This window comes from Bison bison, unplaced genomic scaffold, assembly GCF_000754665.1.
Source record: "Bison bison bison isolate TAMUID 2011002044 unplaced genomic scaffold, Bison_UMD1.0 scf7180017864263, whole genome shotgun sequence".
NCBI lineage: Eukaryota > Metazoa > Chordata > Mammalia > Artiodactyla > Bovidae > Bison > Bison bison.
The window spans coordinates 4,417,015-4,441,665 of NW_011494835.1; the positions used below are offsets into that span (position 1 = coordinate 4,417,015).

Sequence of the window (24,651 nt, forward strand, 5' to 3'; positions counted from 1 at the left end):
TAGAGCTGCCATTTCCTGAGAAAGGAGAGAGATTAGGAGGACTAGATTGGTAGGGAAGATTCAGAATTCAGTTTGTTAACTACCAGATATCCAAATGATGTCAATCAAGCATCTAAGCCTGGAGCCTATATTTCAGAGTAGAAGTCTAGGCTAGATAAAAGAATTTGGAGTCATCAGCATATCTACACTACATAAAGCGATAAGATGGAGGAAATGGAGAAAGAAACCCTTCTTGGTCAAGTTTTAACTAAACAAGTTTACTTTCTATTTAAGTTTCTATTTCTAGTTAAGTTTCTAATTAGTGAGCAACAATTGACTACCCAAAGAATGAAAGAGAACTCAGTTTAGTTCAGTAAATATTTGTTGTACATCTCCCAATAGAAGAATATCATAAAGAAATAAGACGTGGTGCCTGTCCTCAAGAAATAAGGTCTAATAAAAAGAGAAAAAAAAAAAAGAAAAGAAATAAGGTCTAGAGGTGGGGAGACAGGCATGTAAGCAAGTAACTAAATGAATATGATGAACAGTGGTGGATGCATTCAAAGATTTCACGGGCTGATTAAGGAGGAACACTCAGCGGTCAACTCAGGCAGATTTCTGAAAGAGTGATTGCTGATAAATGTGTCAGAAAACTACATAAGAAATAAATTACACGAAAAGGAGCTGAAATGATATTCCAAAGAGATAAAATTAAATTCAGGACAAAAGATCCCACAATTCATAAAGAACACTCATAGAAAAAACTTCATGGCTATTAAAAGTCAAGTTAATAACAAAATACATTTAAAAAATATAAAGACCCTGGAGTCAGGGAAAAATCAGGATCAAGTAGGATTATCAGGGCGGGTAGGCTTTTTGAGCTTGTCTTTACCAGGAGAAAGGAAAGCAGACAGATTCAGAGACTACAAAAGACGGTACATGTACAAAAGCAGCGTGAGAAGCAGTGTATGATGAATGAAATGCCTTACCAAGAATAAGGTAGGTTCCCAAAGCTGACATTCACAGAGCACTTACCACACATTGGGCACTGCTCTTTACATGTACTAACTCATTTTAATCTTTCCAACAACCCTGGGAGGTCAAGACTCTTAACCTTCCCTTTCCACAGATGTAGAGAGGTTAACCAAGTTGTCCAAGATTAAACAACTAATAAGGGGCAGAGTTGGATTTGAACCCAAGGTATCATGCTCTAGAGTCTGCTACTAATCATTTTACTATATCACTTCCCTAGATATCTATAAGCTGCTGAGGAATATCCTACCAAGCTCATTAAGTGAGAAAAGCAAGAGGCAGAGTATTTTATAGATTAACAGAAGATAAGCGTGTGTATAGATGAATATGCTGTATAGTTTACATGTACTTGGATACACATGGTGCTTATGCACATAAACATATGTACACATAGACTTGTGTATGCATGGAATATTTTTGGAAGCTTACCCAAAGCAATTCAAAGCAGTGCTTCTCTCTGGGGGGGAGAGGGATCATAGAAAGAAGGGAAGCTTACATTTCACTGTATGTATCTTTGTATTATTTGATTTTCTATTAATTTCTATGTGACACTTTTAAATAAATAAATAAACTTCTTACTTAAAAAATAAAACAGGAATGGCACACAGACTAGACATTGTCTAGTGAGGGAGTACACTCGATCACACAATTTCTGGAATAAAGGGGGTTTAGATGTCTTAGTTTGCTCATGGCGGGGAGAAATGATTGCTATTTGTTATTTTGGTTCCCCCTTTGGAGTTTACCAGTCCTCATACGTTGTGCTTGGGGATCCACCTCCCACCTTCGTCTACATGTCCGAGGTGCAGCTAACCCCGCTGCCAGATCCAGAGTGTGGAGGCTGCGAATGGTTATTAACACAATCACCTTGCCTCACACACTCTGTCCCAGGTGTGACCTCCAGGGATGGGCTATGAAACAAGGCAGACCATGAGGGCCTAGAAACCTTTGATCTGGGAACCCTTAAACCTGTTTCAGCTTCCAGGAAAGCAGACTCTGCTGCAGGACCCAGTGCCCTAATAAGGTGAGCCTGAGACTGCTGCTGTGGCCACCTTGCAGAGCTGAAGATGGAAATCTGAAAAACAGAAGTCAGAGCTGAGCAGCAGAGAGAAGCTAAAAGACAGTGTCAGCTCTGAATCCAGTGGGCTTTGAAGCTAGCTAGCTTTTCCTTTGGACTTTCCAACTTTTTAAACAAATAAGTTACCATTTGCTGCTTAGTTTAGTTGATTTTTCTCTCACGGCCATAGAAATATTCCAATAGAGAAACTGAGGCAGACAAAGCCCCATTTCAACCTCGAAGTCTGGTGTCATGCCCAGGGTCTAAGTTATAGTGTTACAACTCACTGACTGGGAAACGGGACACGGGACACGGGATTCCAAAGTCAGGTGAATGGGGGAGGAAAAGGAAAAGGAGGCTGGTGAGACAGGAAGAACAAGATGGAACAGCAGGTGGAGGTGAGCTGTGAAGGCTGGTTGAAGACTGTATTTCCAATAACAACCTATGACTATTATGTCTATATAATAGTTATATAGACTATTTGTCTCTTCTTTAGCGAAATTATGATAGTAATAGTGATAGTCTGGGAAAGAGAATTCTAGCATCTCCTGCACATTGACGATTCATGTCCTATACAGATAATTACTGGCTACCTACTATATACTACATATTATTCCAGGTGCTGAACATACAGCAGTAAACACAACAGGAAAAAAAAAATCTCCTCCCTTCATGGCGCTAACAATCATATTTAGTCTTAAAAACATAAAATGTCCCAAATGAACATTTAATGCTATAGATGTGCCATGACTGTGCTAGATGCTATTATGACAATTACTTAACCCTAATACAATTCATATTTCTGCAAAGTAGGTATTTTTTATTTTCATTTTATAAATGAGGAAAATAAAGTCTGACGAGATTATGTGACTTGTTGGAGGTCACGCTATCTGTAAATCATATAATCTCAAGTAAAATCTAGCTTTTGCTTTCAAGTATGTTATTTTGCTCACTAAACCACAGCTCTATTTAACTACCATATGACAGATGTCATATAGCAACTCAATGGGTTTACTCAGATTCTGCAAAGTCCCTAGGTATTATGTAACTAACACATGAATAAAGAACTTTACATGAAGCGATTTATTATCTTCTCTCGATATGACTACTGCTCATTAGGTTAATATCCAGGATGTGATCTCATATCTGCTTTGCTTATGAAATCTTGCAGTGGTATGCTAGAATTGGCTTGACCAACTCACAGGAACTGTTAAATTTTCAGAAAATTTGCAAACCAGTTGACTTTATGTTGATAGCTTGAAAGTGATCATAGTGTAAGTATTTACATCAAGAAAATTAACAAATACTACAAATCAGGGTTTTGTTTCAATTTCCTTTTTTTTTCCTGGACAGTCAATTGTTAAGCATTTACTAGGGCACAACTGTATTTAAGGTCCACCATTTACTCAATGGAGAGAGATCACAGGAATTATTCTGTTAGAAAATATTCAAAATACTGGAAAACTTTCCAACTTGAAAGATTTTTAATAATAATGATCCCGGGTGGTACTAGTTGTAAATGTGGGAGATGTAAGAGATGTAGGTTTGATCCCCGGGTTGGGAAGATCCCCTGGAGAAGGGGATGGCAACCCACTCCAGCCTTCTTGCCTGGAGAATCCCATGGACAGAGGAACCTGATATGCTACATAGTCCATAGGGTTGCAAAGAGGCAGACACAACTGAAGCCATGCACGTAAGAGATACCATGGATACATGTAAATATCTTTCCCAGTGCATATTGGGCCTAAAATGGTCATTATCCCAGACTTTCAGAACCATTGCTTTATAAGCTTAATGCCATAAGATACTTGTAATGGGTTGAATATTATCCTCCCTAAATTCAAGTCTACCCAGAACCTCAGAATGTGGTCTTATTTGGAAATGGGGTCTTCGCAGACATAATTAAGATGAGATCAGACTGGATTACGGTGGGCCCTAAACACAATGACTATTGTCTTTATGGGAGAAAAGGAGATTCAGACCCAGAAAGACAAAGGGGAAGTCTGGGGAAGACAGAGGCAGAACTGGAGTGATACAGCCACAAGCCAAAGAATGTCAAGGATTGCCAGCAACCACCAGAAGCTACCAAGACGCAAGGAAGGCTTCTTCCATAGAGCCTTCAGAGGGAGCGTGGCCTTGCTGACAACTTGATTTTCAACTTGTAGCTTCCAAAACTGTGAGAGAGTAAATGTCTATTGCTTTAAACCACCTAATTTGTTGTAATTTGTTATGGCAGCTCTAGGAAGCTAAAACAATACTTGTGCAAATTATCAGATGCATAATGCCTAAGAGGACACAGTTAAAGAACCTAAAAAGAATTTGATAAATTCCTTTCCGGCCTCTTGCTACCGATCAATATTTTCATAAGAAATCATGTGTAACATCTAAAAGTAAGCTTTTGACATAGCATCTGTTTTCAATCTCCCACCTTCATTACTTTAGAAAGAAGGACATGGCATAAATAGAGTGGAAGCAACATTAATTAGTGAAGTTGTGCTGAAAATAAATTAGTGACTGGTGAAGCTTTTGTGTAGCTCCATGGTTCCATAAACCAGTCAACAAAACTGTCGTTCAATACTCAAATCAATGTATTTTAGAATACAAAAAATAGATGCAAATGATCACTTTTAAGTGTTTACTCTGGGCCATACACTGAACAACTCAATTTATACATATATCCTATGAAGCAGGTATTACTTATCTCAACTTTACAAAGGAAGAAACTGAGGCTTGGCCAAATTAAATACCAATAACATTGTCAGTAGATGGCAAAACTAGGAATCAACATCTTTTCAGCTATGAACTGACTGACTTCAGGGCCAATACTTGAAAAACACCTAAAATTATGGTCCATAGGCCACCTGAACTTTACCCTAGACGAGAACCTCTAGGTATAGAACCAGAAACGTGCAACTTTATTATCTCCTTTCAGGACTTCAATTAGACAGCTTTAATCTTTCTTTTGTAATCTGTATCTCACTCTTTCTTTCAAGTTTTCCTTCTCTCTGTGCTATAGTTCAGGAAATTACTTCAGTTCTATTTTTAAATTTGGTAATTCTTTCTCCCATCTCTAATCTTAACTCATTCACTGAGTTAAATCACTTCAGTGATATTTTTAATTTAGAATTCTGATTTTTTTCCTTAACAGTAGGTCTCAAGTATTTCCCATGTTGTGTAATCCTCATAATTTTTTAAACAGTATTCTATTCCATGGTTACACCATGCTTATCTATTCATCTACCTGTTGTTATACCTTGTCATTATATGACATGAGTCCTTAGAAATTATCACAGAATTACCATACTAATGGACCCACAGTGATTTAGCATGAGTGGAGTGGGCCCCTGACATCTCTGCAGTTAAAATATTCTTGGGTGATTCTGATGCACATCCATGGTCGAGAACCATAGATTTAAAGAACCCCTATAATTAATAGTATTCCCATGATGGTGAAGAGTCTGGACTATTAAATCACACTACCTGAACGGAAATCTTGGGCTCCATGCCTCAGACCAGGGTAAGCTTTTTAACTTCTGTGGACTTTGGTTTCCTCATTTATCAAATAAGGATCACAGAACCTACTGCAGTGGGCTGTGATGACTAAATGAGATCATGTAAATAAGCACAGCAAGCCATCCTTACAATTGTTCTTCTGGGTGGATGGGGACCTAAGGGTGAGAGGCATTATCTGTGAAAGTCTGCAGTCCACCCTCATGAGAGCTCAGCGAGAGATGGAGACTAGAGGACTCTGGTCTGAAATCCACCTGGCGGGTGGGGAGAGAAGGTTGTGACTGCAGGGTAGTTCGCAGCCTCAGCTCCAGATCTGCTGACAAGTTGAAAATCGGCTTGTCTGTGAGGAGGAGGTGTTACACCTCTGGGGGCCATAGTACTGTATGTTCTTACCTTATCAGGAAGAATTACCAGTACGTGACCTGATGAGACCTGAATTCTTAAATGTAACGAGAAAAGGCTATCTAATCTTCAACCCCTGGTGTTGGAAGAAGCCATCCGAGATTTGCTTCTGATTAAATAATGGTCCCAGGAACAATAATGTATTTAAGGAAAAGTGGATGAGAGAAAAATAGGAATAGTCAACTAAGGAAGGTAACCAAGGGGTGATGGACCAACACAAAGCTTAAGGTTCACACTGTCTGTAAATTCAATAAGCCTATTAGGTTAATAGTTACATTTTTACTGTACTCCTAATAGTTACATTTCACAGCTATCATTTGTTCTAGAAGTTTCTTCTCATGAGTAGCTTTCTCTAGTTCATAATGTATACTGTGACTACATACCATAAGTTTAGAGGGCTGTTTTTAAAAACATTCTACAAGGTAATATTTTGTTCTGGAGGCCCAATGAAAAACTTTTGAAAGAAAAATATCTAGAAGTCTAGGTTATGGTTACACATGGAAGGAGTTTTGTCTGCTTGCCAAGACAGGACCTGACACAGAGTGCTCAATAAATATTTGTTAAATGAACTGTTTTCTCTCTTTTGGCTTCAGTCACTAATGGTTAACTTCATGCTTAATCAGCATCCCTGTGGAAGAGCAAGAAAGGAAAAGCAGTGAAGCCTACTCCCTTTTAGGGCTATTGCTGCTATGTTTCCTCACTTCTCCACCTGATACCCAAAGAGAAGGAAGGCTTTCCTGGGCCTTGTGTTGAGCAGCCTTAATTGTTTCCACTCACTAAGAACAGGTAAAAATACAAAAATGTACTTTTTAAAAAGTACAAAAAAAAAAAAATTTAAAAAGGCAGTCTATATATCTTTTTTGTTAGCAATTTTTAAAATCAGCTGCTGTCAGAAAGCTAAAGTGATACATACTCTGCAGCACTGGTTCTTAACTGTGTTTGAATCCTTCCATTTGAAAATCTGACGGAAAGTTATATTTATCTCCCCAGAAATATGTGTGTGTATATATATATATAATATATATACACACACACATATTGGGTTGGCCAAAAAGGTTCACTTGGGGTTTAAAAACCCAAATGAACCTTTTTGGCCAACCCAATAAATTTCTGCATATAAATTAAGAAGTTCCAAATCCCTCTGAAACCAGTAAAAGGGATCCAGGTTACAAAGTGCTTTTCTTCAATATACAGAGCACAGGCTCTTGGTCTAGGGGATGCGGTTATTTTTCTGCAAGTAGTGAACAGCTTAGGGATACTGATGGAAATTTTAATAAATGCTATGAAGGAGGTTTTATGTGCAAACCTAATTGACTATTGGTGATCCTCGTCCCTGTTGTTTTTAGTGACTGAGTCAGATTAAATTATTCAAAACCAGCACTATAAAGAGATACTTACAATGGCAAACCTCCTAAACCAGACAAGTCCATACAAAGGCAAGGGAGATTACACAAGGATATGTGATATCCCTAAATGCCACAAGAGATCAGCCAGTCTTCATCTGACCTTGACAGAAACTTAACATTTAGGATTTTAAAATGAGAGGCACCAAGAGTGGAGACTTAAGAAGAAAAAAAAAAAAATCGTGGGGTCAGGGAGACAATAAACATTGTCTGTTGTTGATCTAAACATTTCATTACTTGCCTTCTGTTTAATCTGAAACACTCCGGAAAGAAAACATATGTGAGAACCAGCTTTCAGAAAACATTTGATTAAAAATAGTTACACTTACATCAGCTGCGTTTCAAGTTGTAGTCCACTGCATTTGATATTTATAACTAAAGAGAAAATAAGAATACCGACTGGTCAGCTACTCGTATTTTAGAACCAAGGTCGCTGACAGCTTTCTGGTTGGAGTGGGCCAAGCTGGAGGATGTCACATCGGCTGAGGATGGGGGCTTTCTGGCCACTCTGGAAGAGAATCAGTGAGGGTTTCTGAAGCCCCGTGGGGCTGTTCCTCTTGGCAACTTTCCACCTCTGTGAAGAGGAAGGTAGTTTGGTTAATAAAAAAAAAAAATCTCATGAATAACTTTCGGGAAAGAGGGAAATGAGCCTTCTCTGGCACTCCTTGCTGAGTCAAAAACAGGCAGTGACAGGCTCGGCCTCAAGGAAGGCACTTGTGCTTTTCTGCCAACCTCTCCCATTTGGAGCTCCATGATGAAATCAGAACTGAGGAAACTTTAGAGGAGAACTTGGTAGGACTGTAAAATAGATGATTAAATGTTTAACAACAGGAAAGCTTTCCTTTAAAGGGGGCAAGATACATATTTCTGTATCTTTATTTTTGCATATTTATGCAAGTTAGTCTGCATATTTTCCCTAGATTTTCTCTGAATATTATTATTATTTTCTTCCTGTAGGAGTCAGAATAAATTCCACATTGTCAATGGATAAATTTTATCTGAATAATAAAGAAGAAATCAATAGAATCAAAGTGAAAGTGTTAGTCACTCAGTCGTGTCCAACCCTTTGCAACCCCAAGAACTGTAGACAGCCAGGCTCCTCTGTCCATGGAATTCTTCAGGCAAGAATACTGGAGTAGGTTGCCGTTACCTTCTCTAGCGGATCTTCCCCCCCAGGGATGGAACCCGAGTCTACCAAATTGCAGGCAGATTCTTAACCATCTAAACCACCAGTGAAGCCTCTAATAGAATTAAAGTGAACATTAATCTTCAATGGATCCCAGTCTTAACACTTATTTGTCCTGAAAAAAAAAAAAAAAGCCACCAGGTATAATAGAAAATTTGAGTTAAAACCAGAAAAAAAATTCTATCAGAGATGGAAAGTTCAGAGCAGTGATTTACCTACGAAGAATAGGGAAAAATGATCAATGGGTGGGGCTTCAGCAATAACTATGTTTTATTTTAGAAAGAGATCAGAAGCAAATATGGTAAAACATTAATATAGTTGGCCCTCTGTATCCTCAGGTTCCACATTCGTTATTCAACCAACTGCAGATGGAAAAAATATGTTTTAAATTCCAGAAAGTTCCAAAAAGTAAAATAAATTTGTTGCACACTGCTAACTATTTATATAGTATTTACATTGTATGAGGCATTAAAATAATCTGGAGATGGTTTAGAGCATACAGAAGGATGTGCATAGATTATATGCAAATACTGCTGCATTTTATAAAAGGGACTTGAGCATCCACGAATTATGGCATCTGTGGGGATCCTAGAAACAATCCTCCGGGATACTGAGGGATGACTGTTGCTATTAAATCAGGTAGTGGTATATGGTGTCCTTTACATCAATTTTTTAATGTTCTATACACATGGAATTTTTTATAATTAAAACAATGTTTTAAAAAGAATGTGAAGGGTTATACAGCAAAACTCTTGAAAGCTAAATGGCATCCTCTGACATGAAAGAAACATGTAGAACACCAGATGGCTCAATAGCCCTAATCCTAGAAATAATCTCAACATAGTAAGAGTGTGTCTAAGCCTAGCCTACACCCAGCTTATTGGAATTGGGGTTTTAAGCATGGGACAAAATTCCAGTAGCAAACAGAGAACTGGAGTAGACTCTTAGAGTTGGTTTTAAAATGGTTTAACTTTAGGTATCATGTTTGGACAATCAGCAAGAGACAAACCCAAGCAGGTTATATGTTTACAAGTTCTATAAACCACAGCTAGGGGTCTGCAGCCCCCAAACCACAGCCAGTCCCCACAGCTTTCGGGCTGGCCGTCAGCACTTCACTGCTCCTGTGTGAGACTGAGTGCATGCTGAACCAGGATGCTTGTGTTCCAGGGGCCTCTCCAGGATGTGGTATGCTCTCCCAGAGGCATGATGAGAAGAAAAAGAATGAGGCTGGAGGAGAGAGAGGAAGGTAAGAAGCTGTAGAGGAGGAAAAGGCAGACCCTAGAACATTCCACTCTTAAGCCTGAACAAATATACTTTAATAAACATGTATCATATGTAAATTTCAGAAATATCATTTCCTTCCTGCAAATGTAAATGCTCTCCCTCTGAAGTTTCTGCAGAAATGGGATTGGGGGAAGAGTGTGGGGACACTGTTCATTACACCTCCCTCTATGGGAAGGGAGGCTGTGGACACTGCACAGATGTTCTCATTGCTCTCGCACAGCGGCTGCACAGGTTTACAACCTTGACTGAAACCATCTCCACTTTCACTTTCTCTTCTGTAACAGTTTATAACGGAGACCAACAGAACTCCTATGTTAACTGTTGGGTATGCAGTTATCACAGGATACAGAATGTTTAGGATATGTTTTTTCTTCTCTTTTCTATCTTTCTCCTTAATATCCAGGCACACTAACTCAGACATTCTAGAAGAAATTATAGAGTCACCATGATCATCATCTTGAAAATAAACATCTAATAATCAGGAAAAGTATATATATTTGCAGAATAATAGACTTAAGCAATTCTATATAACCTATGAGTTACTGTCTTATATAGCAGAAAAGTATGCAAAGAAGAAGGGTTAAGGTTGATTAGACTTTGCATCTAGATCAGTGATGCTCAAGCAGGGTGATTCTGCCCCCCCAGGACATATGGCAACGTCTGGAGACATTGTTTGGTTGTCACAACCATAGCGCTGCTATTGGCATCTAGTGGGTATAAGTCAGGGATGCTGCTGAATACCCTCCAATGAACTGGAAAATCTTCCAAAGCATGAAGTCTTCTCACCCAAAACATTAGTAGTGATGAGTGTGAGAAACCCTGATCGAGCTCTATCTGTCACACAACTCTTGCAGCCTCACATGGAGCGGGTGCTTAGTGAACTGCTGCAGACACGGATGATTGTGACGATCTTCCTGATAAAGACACACACGGAGAGCAATTCCTTCCTTTGCCTACATTTTACATGTAAGAGGGATTTATATCCCTTTGTAAACCAAAAGTTCACCCTTAACTATCCTTTAGTAAAAAAGATTATTAAAAGTGATATTGGAAGAAGAGCTCTGGAAAAACTACCTCGTGATTGACTCTCTCTTCTCCCCATATCAGCTCTTCTGATTAAGCTTTTATGATAAATAAAATTACTTCCTTTAACTATTACAAACTTTCAGTGAATGATGACAGGCTAAGAGAACAATGATAGTTTGTAACAGACTCTCTGAACTGCTCTATGTTTTCTTACAATTGGATTAAATGCTTAATAAATATATGTTGAATTAGTGAATAAAAAACAATTGGGTGAAATAGTGAAGCTGCAGCTGAAGGTCAATAATGACTAATCATACACATTTATATTTTGACTTCCTTAGTATTAGCTGTTTACATATCTAGATTTCTCAGTAAGTATTAAACTCCTTGATACATAAACTATGATTTGAGAAGAACATCGAATATCCACCAGGTTGTTTTATTTCTAGACTATTTTGTACATGTGAGGCATCAACCACTACATGAAAGGGATGTATGAAGACTGAGCATAATAGTATATATAAAGTTTTTCCATTGGGTAACAAATCTATAACAAGGTTACTACTATGTATCTTTTAGTATCAAGAACTGTTACTTAGTTACAAAAGACTAGAGCAATACAAGTCAACACTTGACAATATTATAATTTATATTTGTTTGTACAGAGACAGTCCAGAAAAAAACTCCCAGTTTTACTCTTAATGCTAATTCTTCAGTAATTACAATCATAATCAGTGTCAATGCCCATAATATGTACCACACATATGAACACATACAGTATTTATATACAGGACACACAGACACGTGTTAAAAACATGTACTGGATTTGACTCCCTGATGTCTGAGCACCCATTATTCCTGAGCTCCTCTCTCTTGTTGCCCAGAGTTATAATTCTGAGTCTTACTACCATCCTCCCATGCCCTGTCCCCTAGGTCCCTGCCCCCAGTCTCCCAAATGCACATGTTCCACATGACAGTTCAACGAGCAAGAGTCTGCTGTAGGATGACAAGCCACCAGTTCTGTGAGGACCGCAAGGCTCCCTTTTAAGAGCCTCGGATTCCTCACAGGTATTAAGACTTTTTACCTACGAGGGCTGTTATGAGGATAGAAAAGATAATGTATGTAAGTTTCAGTTCAGTTCAGTCGCTCAGTCGTGTCCGGTTCTTTGTGACCCCATGAACTGCAGCACTCTAGGCCTCCCTGTCCATCACCAACTCCCGGAGTTCACCCAAACTCATGTCCATTGAGTCGGTGATGTCATCCAACCATCTCACCCTCTGTCGTCCCCTTCTCCTCCTGCCCTCAATCTTTCCCAGCATCAGGGTCTTTTCAAATGAGTCAGCTCTTCGCATCAGGTGGCCAAAGTACTGGAGTTTCAGCCTCAGCATCAGTCCTTCCAAAGAACACCCAGGACTGATCTCCTTTAGGATGGACTGGTCGGATCTCCTTGCAGTCCAAGGAACTCTCAAGAGTCTTCTCCAACACCACAGTTCAAAAGCATCAATTCTTCTGCGCTCAGCTTTCTTTATAGTCCAACTCTCACATCCATACATGACCACTGGAAAAACTATAGCCTTGACTAGACAGACCTTTGTTGACAAAGTAATGTCTACTTTTTAATATGCTGTCTAGTTTGGTCATAACTTTCCTTCCAAGGAGGAAATGTATGTACAGCACTTGGCAAATCTTTGGTGCTTAATAAATGGTAATCCCTTTGTTTTATTGCTGTTGTTATTTCCTCATTCAGATTCTAAAGGACCAGAGACCATAAATTGGTGGCTAAACCCATATTTATCCTGACTAATAATCCTGAACAGGAAACACATCTTTCATTCCACACAAGAGCTCAGATAGGAGACTTAAAATGCAGACACAATGGATAGGACTAATACTACAATATTACTCAAGAGGTAAAGAATCAAGGGTTTTGTTTTGGACCAGAGGTAAGAAATTAGACAAGCCTGGGCCTAAAAGCGGGCTATGAGGAGACAGAGGGAACAAAATGTAAGGCTGGCAAAACCAAAGACCCATTTCTTTGATATCACAATTTTACTAAGGGTCTGTCTTGTACAAATGAAAATGTTTATAAAAGATGAAACTGCAATATTTGACTGGTTTACCTACAAAACTGTTAGCAGTCAGTCTATGAAACATGACATCCCATTACAAAAATAAAAAATTCAAGCTACCTCAATGGAAGATATTCTCAATTAAATACAAAGAAAGAAAAAGAACCTGAAGAAGTAGAAAAAGCTCAGCTAAGCCCACCACAGCATGTCATGAAGCAGTATGTTCCAAGGACCATCACGTGCAGACAAATAGTTGCTCAAGCAGAGGCCCTTTTGGACCACTAAGATACATTTTCTCATTCAATCTTTAGACAGCTACAAAGCACAGACCCTTAACAAGTCTGCATTTTGCACATCCAGGGACTGAGGTTTAGAAGTGTTGGATCTCAGTCAAAGGCACACAGATGGTAGCAGAGTCTGGATCAGAATTCATGATCTGAGGTATTCTACTATATAATCCACACACTCAGTCATCTGAGTCTTGTTTTTTTGCTAGATCCCTAGAAAGAGCTGAAATTGAGTGCTCTCAAGTCTTAGGAAGTATACAACTAAACAAATTTTTAAGATAATTTTTAAGAAATAATAAAAGTTTTGTTAATGTTGAGATAATTTGTACTAAATGGAAATATTAACAGTTTTAGAATCTGTCACTTCTATTGCTACGAGACACATTTCTACATAAATATTATAAATAATCATGTGAACACTTCAGCTTATAAGCAGAGACAAATGGTAGTTATTTAAAGCATTCCTCTCTTTTGCTCCGAGGACACCAAATCGTCTAGAATTCACATGGAAAGACATCACAAACTTACTTTGACCTGAGGGTAGGACTTCTTGTTCTTTTCACTAGACGCACCGGGGAGCCCTCCATGGGAGGGGCCTTCACACACGTAACGGAAACGAAATCCTCTCTGCAAAGGTGAACACAAGGTGAACAAGTTTGAGGAATACTTACTAAAAACTTATAGGGACAAAATTATACCCAAATTTTATATTCTTGTGTATTAGAGGAGACACAAACTGTGAAAGAGGACTGTATATGAGAACTACTTCTCCCCATAACCTTATCATGAATGTTGATGTTAACTGATATTTGGGCCCTGAGCTGTGGCTTAAAAGGCAGGTCCTTGGCCCTGCAGAAGCTCTCCTCCTGTGCTATGTGGAGAGTAAACTGCTGCAGATTTTAGGCCTAAGTACTCGACATGCTACAGCTTGCCTGTATCAGAGTTTCCTCATCTCACATTGCTTCTGCCAAGCTCTGAAATTGGCCATATGACTCAAAGTTAAGCTTCTCTGATTCTTATTTAAAGGCATTCCTTTACCTACTCTGATGACAGTTGGTTCAGGAGGGAATACAGAAATGTCTTGTTAAATATACCCCATCAGGGTTACAGAACACAGCCTATGCAAGTCCGCACAATCAATAACTCTCAACAGTTCAGAAGGTAAGAAGTTTCGATTTAAGATTGTTAATACTATCAAGTTCAAGCTGGATATATTAACTGACCTGAATGATTCCAAACCCAGAGAGTCCCTTTATATATTAACTCAAGAATTTTTATAGACACAGTAATATGAACTAGGAATTAGCAAGAAGCCTTTACTATGCAGGCTGATTAAACACATGAGTTCCATGTATTTTTTTTTATACAACTAAGAAGATTAGACCAGACCATATTCAAGGTCTATTCCAGTTTTAACATTTTATGACTTAAAAAGCTAACAGTTGTAATTGTGCATATTTGCATACCAAGAATAAAACAAGGACATTTATGAGAATGACTCTCATCATCATATGAAGGGAGATTTCAACATATACAGTCTCTTGACCAAATGGTCTTCCGTTTTTCAAATACACCCTTTAATGAAAAGAATATGTTAATACACTTTAAGGAACATTCTCACCTTCTGCTTACTTTATCGTGGGACTGACTTCATATAAACAGTGATAGATCCTTAGGCCTCAGAAGCTCCGCACACCACTACTTGTTAGTGGGGCTTTCTACCTTGCAAGCTGGATAGTGGAGCTCAGTGAATATACAGGTTTTGACGGCTTTGAGCTAATGGATCAATGTAAAGTTTCTGCCCTCCTTAGACTGTACTTCATTTCACTATGCCCCATAGGGTCTTGAAAAGCAGCCTGAGAGGTTCAGGGAGAGCACCTGGAATTGTTTCTAAATTCTGTGAGACTTTTCTAATTTCTAAAGAGGACCAGTCTAAAGCATCTTTTACAGGACCAGTGAGACCTGACCTAAATTCCCTAGGGGAGGAAGCTACCTTATGTCACACATGGGTCTGGGGTATATGATCAACATATTAAAGTGGGACCTAAAACAACTCTTGAAAAGGGCTCCTTAGGTGACCCCAAACATCAACACCTGGAAAGCCTTCTGAGGTAAGATGAGTGATTTGAAGGTGATTCTTCCTGTTTTGCTTCTCAAAAATTCAAACTAAAAAATAAGTTACAAATTCAGCCCTATACCTTTTATAGTCAAAGGCTGTTAGCGTATTTTCAATAATTAAATGAAATTTCTAAAAGTACGAAAAAGCAACAGTCAGCCTCCAGAACTGGCTAACCATAAAATAGGGATTTACTTGACTGCTAATCGGTTTAAACACAACTTCAGCTTTTAAACAATATTAGATAATTAGCACTTAATAATATGCAACAGAACTAGCTATCCTAAAGATTAGTAGTGGTCTATGCTATGACTCATCTCTGTCAAAGCTGGGGAAAATTGTGGCAGAGCCTCCAGAGAAAAAAAGAAAAGTTTTCTAGATTTTATTTTTAAAACAATAAAGTAATTCATTATCTTTAATCATAAAGTTACTTTAGGACAGTTGGAGAAATATATACTTATACTATTATATCTTATTGGGAGTGGTGTTTAGTAAAATATGAGTAAAGAGACCTGTCTTAATACCTTGCTCATTGTTTGAAAAACAACATATATCATTCATAGTTGGATAAAAGTATCTAAACTTCTATACAAAGGAATTTATAACCTGAAGATAGAAATAAAATATCTTTTTTTTGAAAGGAAACTAGGATGTCTTCAAATGCATAGTCTGGATGCATTTCAGATTCTAAATTTTTGAGATTAAAGGTTTACCAATCCACAGCCATTCATCTCAGTAACTCCACTTGCTTAAAATGAGTCATCAACCTCAAAGGCAAGGCTCCATCCATCCGGTCAGAAAGTCTGACTTCAATACAACCTTCTTACTTTCACTGGAGTCAGACATCACAATATTACAGTTTGGTAAGCAAGCACATTGATTTACTCAGATAAGCTTTAACACATCCACCAACAGTGAATTAAATTTTGAAACTACATAACTCACCCTTCAGATAAATCATAAACGTCAATTTTTCCTTATGACTATTGACCCATAATAAGAAACTTCATTTTAAAAACCTTATGGTAGTGCTATGCTTATGAAAATGAATATTTGAAAAACACATTTTGCCTAGTATGCAGACAAATAAATTTTAGTTGATTTCTTGGTTTCACGGTTTATCCGGAAATTTCCCAGGAGGCCAGGTAACACTGCACAGAATGTTAGAGGATAAACTTCCACTGGGAGGGTCGTTTGAGAAAACTGGTGGCCTCCTGTGAGAACTCACTGATAGGGAATTGGGAATGGAGATAAAGCAAAGTCATGTCGGCAGGCTGTGGAATCAGGGTGTGTCACCTGCGAGCCATGAAAACAATGTCCCGAAATCGCATATGGTATTCCAGTCCCCACACCAAAAACTTTTATCAAAGTTCAACCTCATAAGTGTAGTCTATTTGATCATAGATAAAGATACTCATATCCTTTATATTCTGACCAAAACCCAAATACATATGTAATACCATGATTACAGTAACCACATGCATACTTTAAGATTTTGACCTAGTTAGTATTTGTTAAGTGTTACACAATACAAAAGTGTTACTTGCCTGAGCTACTAAAAACATTTAGGAAAAGTACTGGGTGATACAGCTGCAAGAAAGCAGATACACGCATCCTCAGTCTCACACATGTGTGATAATATGCATATCCAGCCAGAGATCTACTAACTTTGTCCTCATTCTGCAGAGGACTATACCATTACTTCATCGCTTAATGACTATGGGAAGATATTAAAGATTCTCTTCCTTCCTCTTTCATAGCACTGGTCCCATCCAATTTCCAATAAATATTTATTTACCCATAGGGACATGGTAAGGAAGCCATTTCAATTCCCAGGTATCCTCTATAAATAATAGTAGTAAGAGGAAAGGGAAAGGGAAATCCCTGCGACCACGCAGACTGTAGCCTACCAGGCTCCTCTGTCCATGGAATTCTCCAGGCAAGAATACTGGAGTGGATTGCCATGCCCTCCTCTAGGGGATCTTTCTGACCCAGGGATCAAACCCCAGTCTCCCACATTACAGGCACATTCTTTACTGTCTGAGCCGCCAGGGAAGAGCCTGATAAAATAAAATGCTCCTCTCCTGACTCCAAAGAGGCTAGATCTGAAGCTAATACCCAAGAGAACTTGACTGTCTATTCTAGAACTTTATCTACAGCCCACTGGTCCTTTTAGTATCTTAGGTTACATGTTCCAAATAGCAAAGGCGTAGCTCCTCAGGATGGAGAAAGGCTCAGAAGTTCTGATATGCAGGGACATGGTGGAAGCGCCTGACTCAGTGTATGTGAACTGTGTGTATGTGTATTTTCTTACACATGAAAATGAGTGGAGATAACCTACATCTCTTCAAGGAATGGCTGGTAAGTCAAAGTGTTGGAGATCATGGGATACCATGGATTGATACTTAAGTTTTATAGAACTATGTACTGAGGTTCAGGACAGTCTGAACAATGACTAAGAGAAAAGGAAAGTGGATGATAAAGTTGTTACACAATTTGGCAGGTTGTCGATCTTCTAGATAAGCTACTTCCTTTGTAAAATTCATTTACTATTTTATTCAGTGCTTGAGGTATTATTAGACTTATGGATCTAGCAATTAAAGAGAAAGTCCCACCCCTTTAATCTTCTTACCTGTTTAGGTTGCTCTAATATTTGAAGGTATGGGCCATCTGCTAAAAACAAAACAACAAACAGAAACCAAAAGAAACTGTGAGGCTTCTCAAATTTGGTAAAAAAAAAATATATTTATATGTATGTATATATATATACAAAGCAAGTAAAAAAACTGAAATTATGTTTTTAAACAGAGGCTTCAAATAAATGTTTTAGCTAAAATTCCACAAGGCATATCTTCTTCTTTTGAATATTAAATTTATCCTTATTTAATAACAGTTTTACACCATTAGAGAGAACCATACCATCTAGATGTCTGTTCAGTGGTGATGGCACCTTGCACAACCCAACAAAAGGCATGACGTCTGGCAAGAATTAAGACGTCAACAACCTTCAAATCATGTCTACTAACAAAGCATTTTTAATAATGACACAAATATGAATTAAAAGCAGCAACCACTTCCTGGTCACTGTGAAGTTTTCTTTTGCCATCACATCATCAGACTCTGACTTCCACTCTTCACAAGAGAATGTGCCTAATATGAAATTACAAGAGACTGAGCCAGCAACCTACATGTGTGAAACACACAGATAATGATCTCAGGCTCTCTGCTTTTCATTACACCAAGTTTTGGGTTCCCTTGTCAATACCTGAACCCACAAGTGCTGCCCTCATTCCCTAACTGGCTAGCTTGTTCCTCCTCTCTCCCATATTTAATTTGGTCCATCAGACATGGTAGATTCTTATTAACTCATAGCTTTTGATGTCCGTGTACAATTTTTGAATATTGTACTTTCATATAAACTCTGTTCCAAAATAAGCATTTTATAAAATTCTGAAAGTAAGTTAGATGAATGTATACCAACTAATAAGAACAAAGATTACTAGAAGCTTAATGATAGCCTGACTATACCTAAGTTTAGAAACTCAAAGGAAAATCAAAACCTCTGACAGTATAAACACAAATTTATTCAATAGGATAAAGTCCCTAAGCTTCCCAGCTGGTTTGTATGTCATGTCAAAAGTATAATAACCCATAACTCCGTGATACACAAAGGCTCATGGTGTTTCTCACTTGTTTGAATGTAAATTTAAATGGTACTTAAAAAATTCTAGGAGGATGCTTCTGTGTCCATTTCAATCTTCACTGTCTCTAGGCCAGAAGTTCAAGACTTATTATTTTAGATAAATAAATTTATGAAGAAAAGCTAAACTTTCAGGTTGAAATTAAAAATAAACCATAACTTGAGAGAGGATTTTTATTTTCAGCACTATGATGAATCAGGATAAGACAGAGAACTGTAGGAAACTAAGGTATAATTATTTCCTATTATTATTCAAGAAGTTTACAAGGGAGTCAGTTGAAAAATAACTGAATTTGAACTGAAACATACACAAGAAAAGAAAAAAGGTTAGGGACTGACCAATGCTATATAATTTAGGTAAATTATCTTCTCTTTTCTGTCTGAAATTAGTTCCTGGATATATTCAACTATATTTTTTTAAAAAGAAACTGTTAGAATTTTAAAATTCCAAAAAATGACTAGAATTTAATTTCTAAGGAGATAAAACTGATTAGAAACATAAATATTTTCACACTGCTAAATAAGGTCTATACAACATTTCAACAAATCTACTCATACACATTCTCTCTAGAAAACTAAATGAACATATGAAGAAGAGAAGTCTTTAAGAAAGCAACATTTGACAGCAAGGTCCTACTATGTAGCACAGGGAACTACACTCAATATCCTGTGATAAACCAAAATGGAAAAGAATGTGAAAAATGTGGACATATGTGTAACTGAGTCACTTTGCTGTACAGCAGAAATTAACACAACATTGTAAATCAACTATACTTCAGCAAAAAAAAAAAATGAAGCAACATTTGGATATCATGGAAAATACAGAGGAATTGGAGCACATTTATATCAGACTTCAAGTCTCTCACTTCTTAGTAACTCTTTGAAAAATATTTGAAATTTTGTTATTATTTTTGCTGTATGGTTTAATTTCTTCTAAATACATGAAATACTAAGGCTTGGTAATTCTATTTACCAAGGGACCATTTTTCTCTTTCAGGGAATACACTCAAACGTTAAATCAACTAGAAAACGAGATTTGCTATGCATATATTTGTTTTAATGCCAATTTTCTTTGGCTGCATTTCCATGCCACGAATTAACATCCTACTGTGTAGAGTAATTTAAATTACAGCATGATGTTATAGACCTAGCAGTTGTGCCATATCCTGTAGAGTTTTCAACAAGTAGCATGGTTTTAGATTTCAAGAAATACAGAAGATAAAACAGTCCATATGAAAATTACATTGGTTTATATAACCTCTCTATTCCTTTAAAATGTGAATAAAACATCCATAAATCTTGGTTTATAAAAAACTGAACTATGGCATTGCAATGCAGAGGGAACGTGTATGTGACAATAAAAAACGATGAGGTAATAACTGGAAAATACAATTTTGAGGTATAATTGTAAAAGTTTTTCTAATGTTGCTTGCATGCCAAGTTGCTTCAGTCGTGTCTGATTCTTTGCAATTCTATGGACTGTAGCCCGCCAGGCTCCTCTATTCATGGGATTAACCAGGCAAGAATACTGGAGTGGGTTGCCATGCCTTCGTCCAGGGGATCTCCCTGACCCAGGGCTCGAACCTGCACTGGCAGGCAAGTTCTTTACCACGAGTGCCACCTGGGAAGCCTTTTTCTAATGTTATGGCTAAATAATTCCTACAACATGAAACTTTGACTTCAGAATATTTACCAAGCTGGTTCTTTCAATAACCTTATTCTATCTCCATAAATTTGATGAAATAAAAAATTAGGAAATCCTTTGCATCAGGATAGTGTTTGGCATCTATAAGCCATCAAATGGAAAAGTATATGTTTCCTGAGGGCAGTAACTTTTATGTTTTCAATAAAGCATCAAAACCAAGAAAAAGACTTTGATCCCCAGTCACAGAAAACACAGAAGCTACCAAGACATTTAGTTGTTCACAGGAAGCTGATCTAGAGCTTATTTTGGACAACACTTGAGGACATCTCAGCTATGATCTGTGGGGTAAAGAAAGGCCTCAGCAACACACTTAGTGAAGCTAATGAAGCTGAATTTAGCAGATTTATTTTTTCCCCTTGCATGAACTTCTAGAAATAATAGATATAAAAATGCAAATAAACACCTGATATAAAAAATGAAAAGTAAGTACAAAGTAACAACAGCAATTTTAAATGACAATGATACAAATTGCACAAAGTCTCCCATTGAGGATAAGCAAGTCCATGGTAAATAGAATAGCTGATGTACTTCAGTAATTACAAAACTCTCTTTTATATACAACTTCCAAAATTTACTCACACAGCTTTTGAACATCTGTTAAGTCCCTCTGGCGATGTGAGGAATACATAAAAAGAGCTATCACAGCAAGCTTACATAAAAGCAATAAGGGAGGTGGGAGGGGGGTTCAGGATTGGGAACATGTGTACACCCGTGGCAGATTCATGTTGATGTATGGCAAAACCAATACAATATTGTAAAGTAATTAGCCTCTAATTAAAATAAATAAATTTAATAATAAACAAAACAGAGACTGATTTTTAAAAAATCATTCATATAAGATTAAATAACTTATTGATGGGGATAATTAAGTCATGTTAGGAGGATGGATGATTATCACAAGTTTATCCAACTGGTCAGAACATAGGGCTAGAAGTTTTTTAAAAAGATAATTTTTCTACCAAGATGACTTTTATGACTTTTGTACACTATGTTCCCAGTGTGTGGTATACTAGCTGGCACGCAACAGGAACTCAAGTAAGTGTTTTGGGAATAGATCTGAGAGTTGAGACTGCCTCATGTGCCTGGGGCAAAGGAAACAGGAGTTACAAAGACCCCAGAGATAACAAGATTGGGTGAAAGGAAAAAAATCCCACACAGTAAAGAAGTTCCTTTTGAGCTGTGCTAGCAAATATCAGCAACAATTATCAGTCATACAATGGGTTGCTGCTGCTGCTGCTGCTGCTGCTGCTGCTGCTAAATCGCTTAGTCGTGTCCGACTCCATGCGACCCCATAGACAGCAGCCCACCAGGCTTCCCCATCCCTGGGATTCTCCAGGCAAGAACACTGGAGTGGGTTGCCATTTCCATCTCCAATGCATGCAAGTGAAAAGTCAAAGTGAAGTTGCTCAGTCGTGTCCGATTCTTAGCGACCCCATGGACCACAGCCTACAACGCTCCTCCGTCCATGGGATTTTCCAGCCAAGAGTATTGCAGTGGGGTGCCATTGCCTCCTCCAATACAATGGGTAACTGGGATCAAACATGTTTATGCAAATGTAGTCCAAAAAAGTATACTGAAAACTGACTTTTAAAACACAAATCACCATTTCCTTTCTAGGTAACTCACTGACTTCATAAAAGAGTGTATAAAAAAATCAAATTTTTAAAAAAGCAAAAGCAAAATGATAGGCAAGAGATGAAGAATTTTCTTACCTGTTGGTAGTGGCATCTCCGGTTGAAATAATTCTGGACTAAACATTGTATGATTCAGAGGATCCAGATGAAACATCTACAAAAAGGAAAATTTTAATATTTCAATCATTACTTTTCCAACACTGTATTAAAAACTTGAAAAACCTAAAACTTAATTATAGGAACAAAAACTAAAAACAAAAACCTGAAAACATTTTAAAGCAGAATTTTAAAAATATGCTCAGGAAACCTAACTAAGTTCTCGTATATATAGAACTTTACATGGGGTTGGGCTATGGTTGTGTGAAAACCAAAGGGATTTCAGAAGAACAATCCACGTGTACAGTCCACGGAGATAAGGACTTAGTGTAGTTTGCTTACTGGCATATCTGCAGGGTCCAGTGTATATAATCAGAGTAGGTACTTAAATATTTGTTGAATAAATGATTTAAAGCTTACACTCTCTTAGAAATATAAACATGAGAATCTAATCCTAGAAATCTGTATTTCTTTTATAATGGTAAATAAACTCCTCCTCTAGCATCCAATTGCAAATCCCGAAAGATTCAGACAGTGAGAGCCCTGGAACAATTTATAGAAAAACTCAAACTATAACTTAGTCCAAAAAGCAGATTAACTGAGCACTGAGCTCCCTCATCTTTTTTTTTTTTTTTTTAATCTTTATTTACCTAGCATAATGAAAATACCTGGAATTTAGTGGGTTTGATATGCTGAATAACAGCTCCCCCAAAGACACCCACATCCCAACCCCTAGAACCTGGAATGCTGCCTCCTATAGCAAAAAGGAATTTACAAATGAACACAGAGATGGGGAGATTATTTCTGAATTATCCAGGCCAGGCCTGATAGAGGGATGCAGGAGATCAAAGTGAATAGTAGGAGACATACCAATGGAAATAGGAGGCTAAAGTGATGGAAGGGGTTGGGTCACAGGCCAAAAAAGGCAAGCAGCCTCTAGATGTTCAAAAACATAAGGAAAACTTTCAGAAAGAATACAGCTCTGCCAAACCTTGATTATGGACTTCCGACCTCCAGACTGTAAGATAATTAATTTGTGTTTTTTAAGTTGCTAAATTTGTGGCAATTGGTTATAGGAGCACCAGAAAACCAATACAGTGGGTAAACAACATATTGTGATTGAATTATAATCTATCTTGAAACGTTACTAAAAATGATGTATCCCAAGAGTAACATTTCCTTCCTACTTAGTTCATTCAGGATTTAAAATTTGTATTTCTGAGTTTCGTATTTATTTCAGTCTAAATAAGTCATCTATGAAATGTCTGTGGACAGCACAGAAATCAAACACACTTCAGTTTTTATAATACACTAGTTAGTAAATGTGCTGGATCAGGCATTAAAAATAAACATCGATATTTTACTCCTTTTCTTTACTAGTATATTATTGGACATTCATGTATACCTAAGAATCTATCAATAGTATGTCTAGTTAAAATCAAGACTAAGAAACACAGTGTTTAAACAAAGAACGCTTCAGATCCAGTTGTGAGGTATGCAAATTTTCAATTGAGGAACAATAAATGTGTCTCACATCAACGCTCAGGAGTAAAGTTCATCTACACTATTCACTCTTTGCTGAAAGGGAAATAAAGGAATGAAAAAAAACGTGTTGTTATAAAAATGGGCCTCATCTTATAGAGAGAATTTACCAGTCTCAGGGCAGAAAAGATGATCTAGCAGAACAAAAAACTTTCCTGGGGTCCTGCAGACTGGTTAAAGGGCAAAAACTCTGATCGCAGGAGAGACTCAGCCCCACTTCAGACAAGAGCAAAGCAGGGGCATGTGCTGCAGCTTACGTGTGCATTAGGTCAGGGGTGGAGTAAACCCCAGAACACATTAAAATACTGAGGATCTCACTGAAGACATGCGAACTTCAAGAAATATAAATTATTAATCTTGAGACAAGGAGGAAAAAACTCAAACTTCAAGGACCTCTCTCTTTAAAAATGGAAATATCAGAATATGTCCCCACTGCTGGTGCTGACAAAAATGCCCACAAAGAAAAGCTTTCGAAACTACGATTTTCAGCAGGTTTTACTCTTGTATGGCATAAAGGACCATCTCTTGCTGATAGGATTTCCTGTGCAGAGACAGGAAAGCATGGTTTAAAACCAAGCCAACCAACCCTAATGCTGGTGAGTGTCTGCCTTTGTTAGAGACAGCA

At 37.6% G+C, this 24,651-nt stretch overlaps 1 protein-coding gene across 3 annotated transcripts in view; it reads right to left on the reverse strand.

The window, feature by feature from the left end:
• NFKB1 (nuclear factor of kappa light polypeptide gene enhancer in B-cells 1) overlaps positions 1-24,651 on the reverse strand; it is a 123,269-nt gene that overhangs the window by 70,229 nt on the left and 28,389 nt on the right. For 2 of the 3 annotated variants that reach the window (XM_010848283.1, XM_010848281.1), the window contains 3 exons: positions 22,467-22,542; positions 17,982-18,022; positions 13,762-13,860 (listed from right to left, as the gene is read on the reverse strand). In XM_010848283.1, coding sequence (XP_010846585.1) covers positions 13,762-13,860; positions 17,982-18,022; positions 22,467-22,542 — 216 coding nt within the window. The remainder of the gene's footprint in view (positions 1-13,761; positions 13,861-17,981; positions 18,023-22,466; positions 22,543-24,651) is intronic. The other variant, XM_010848282.1, reaches the window with a different exon arrangement.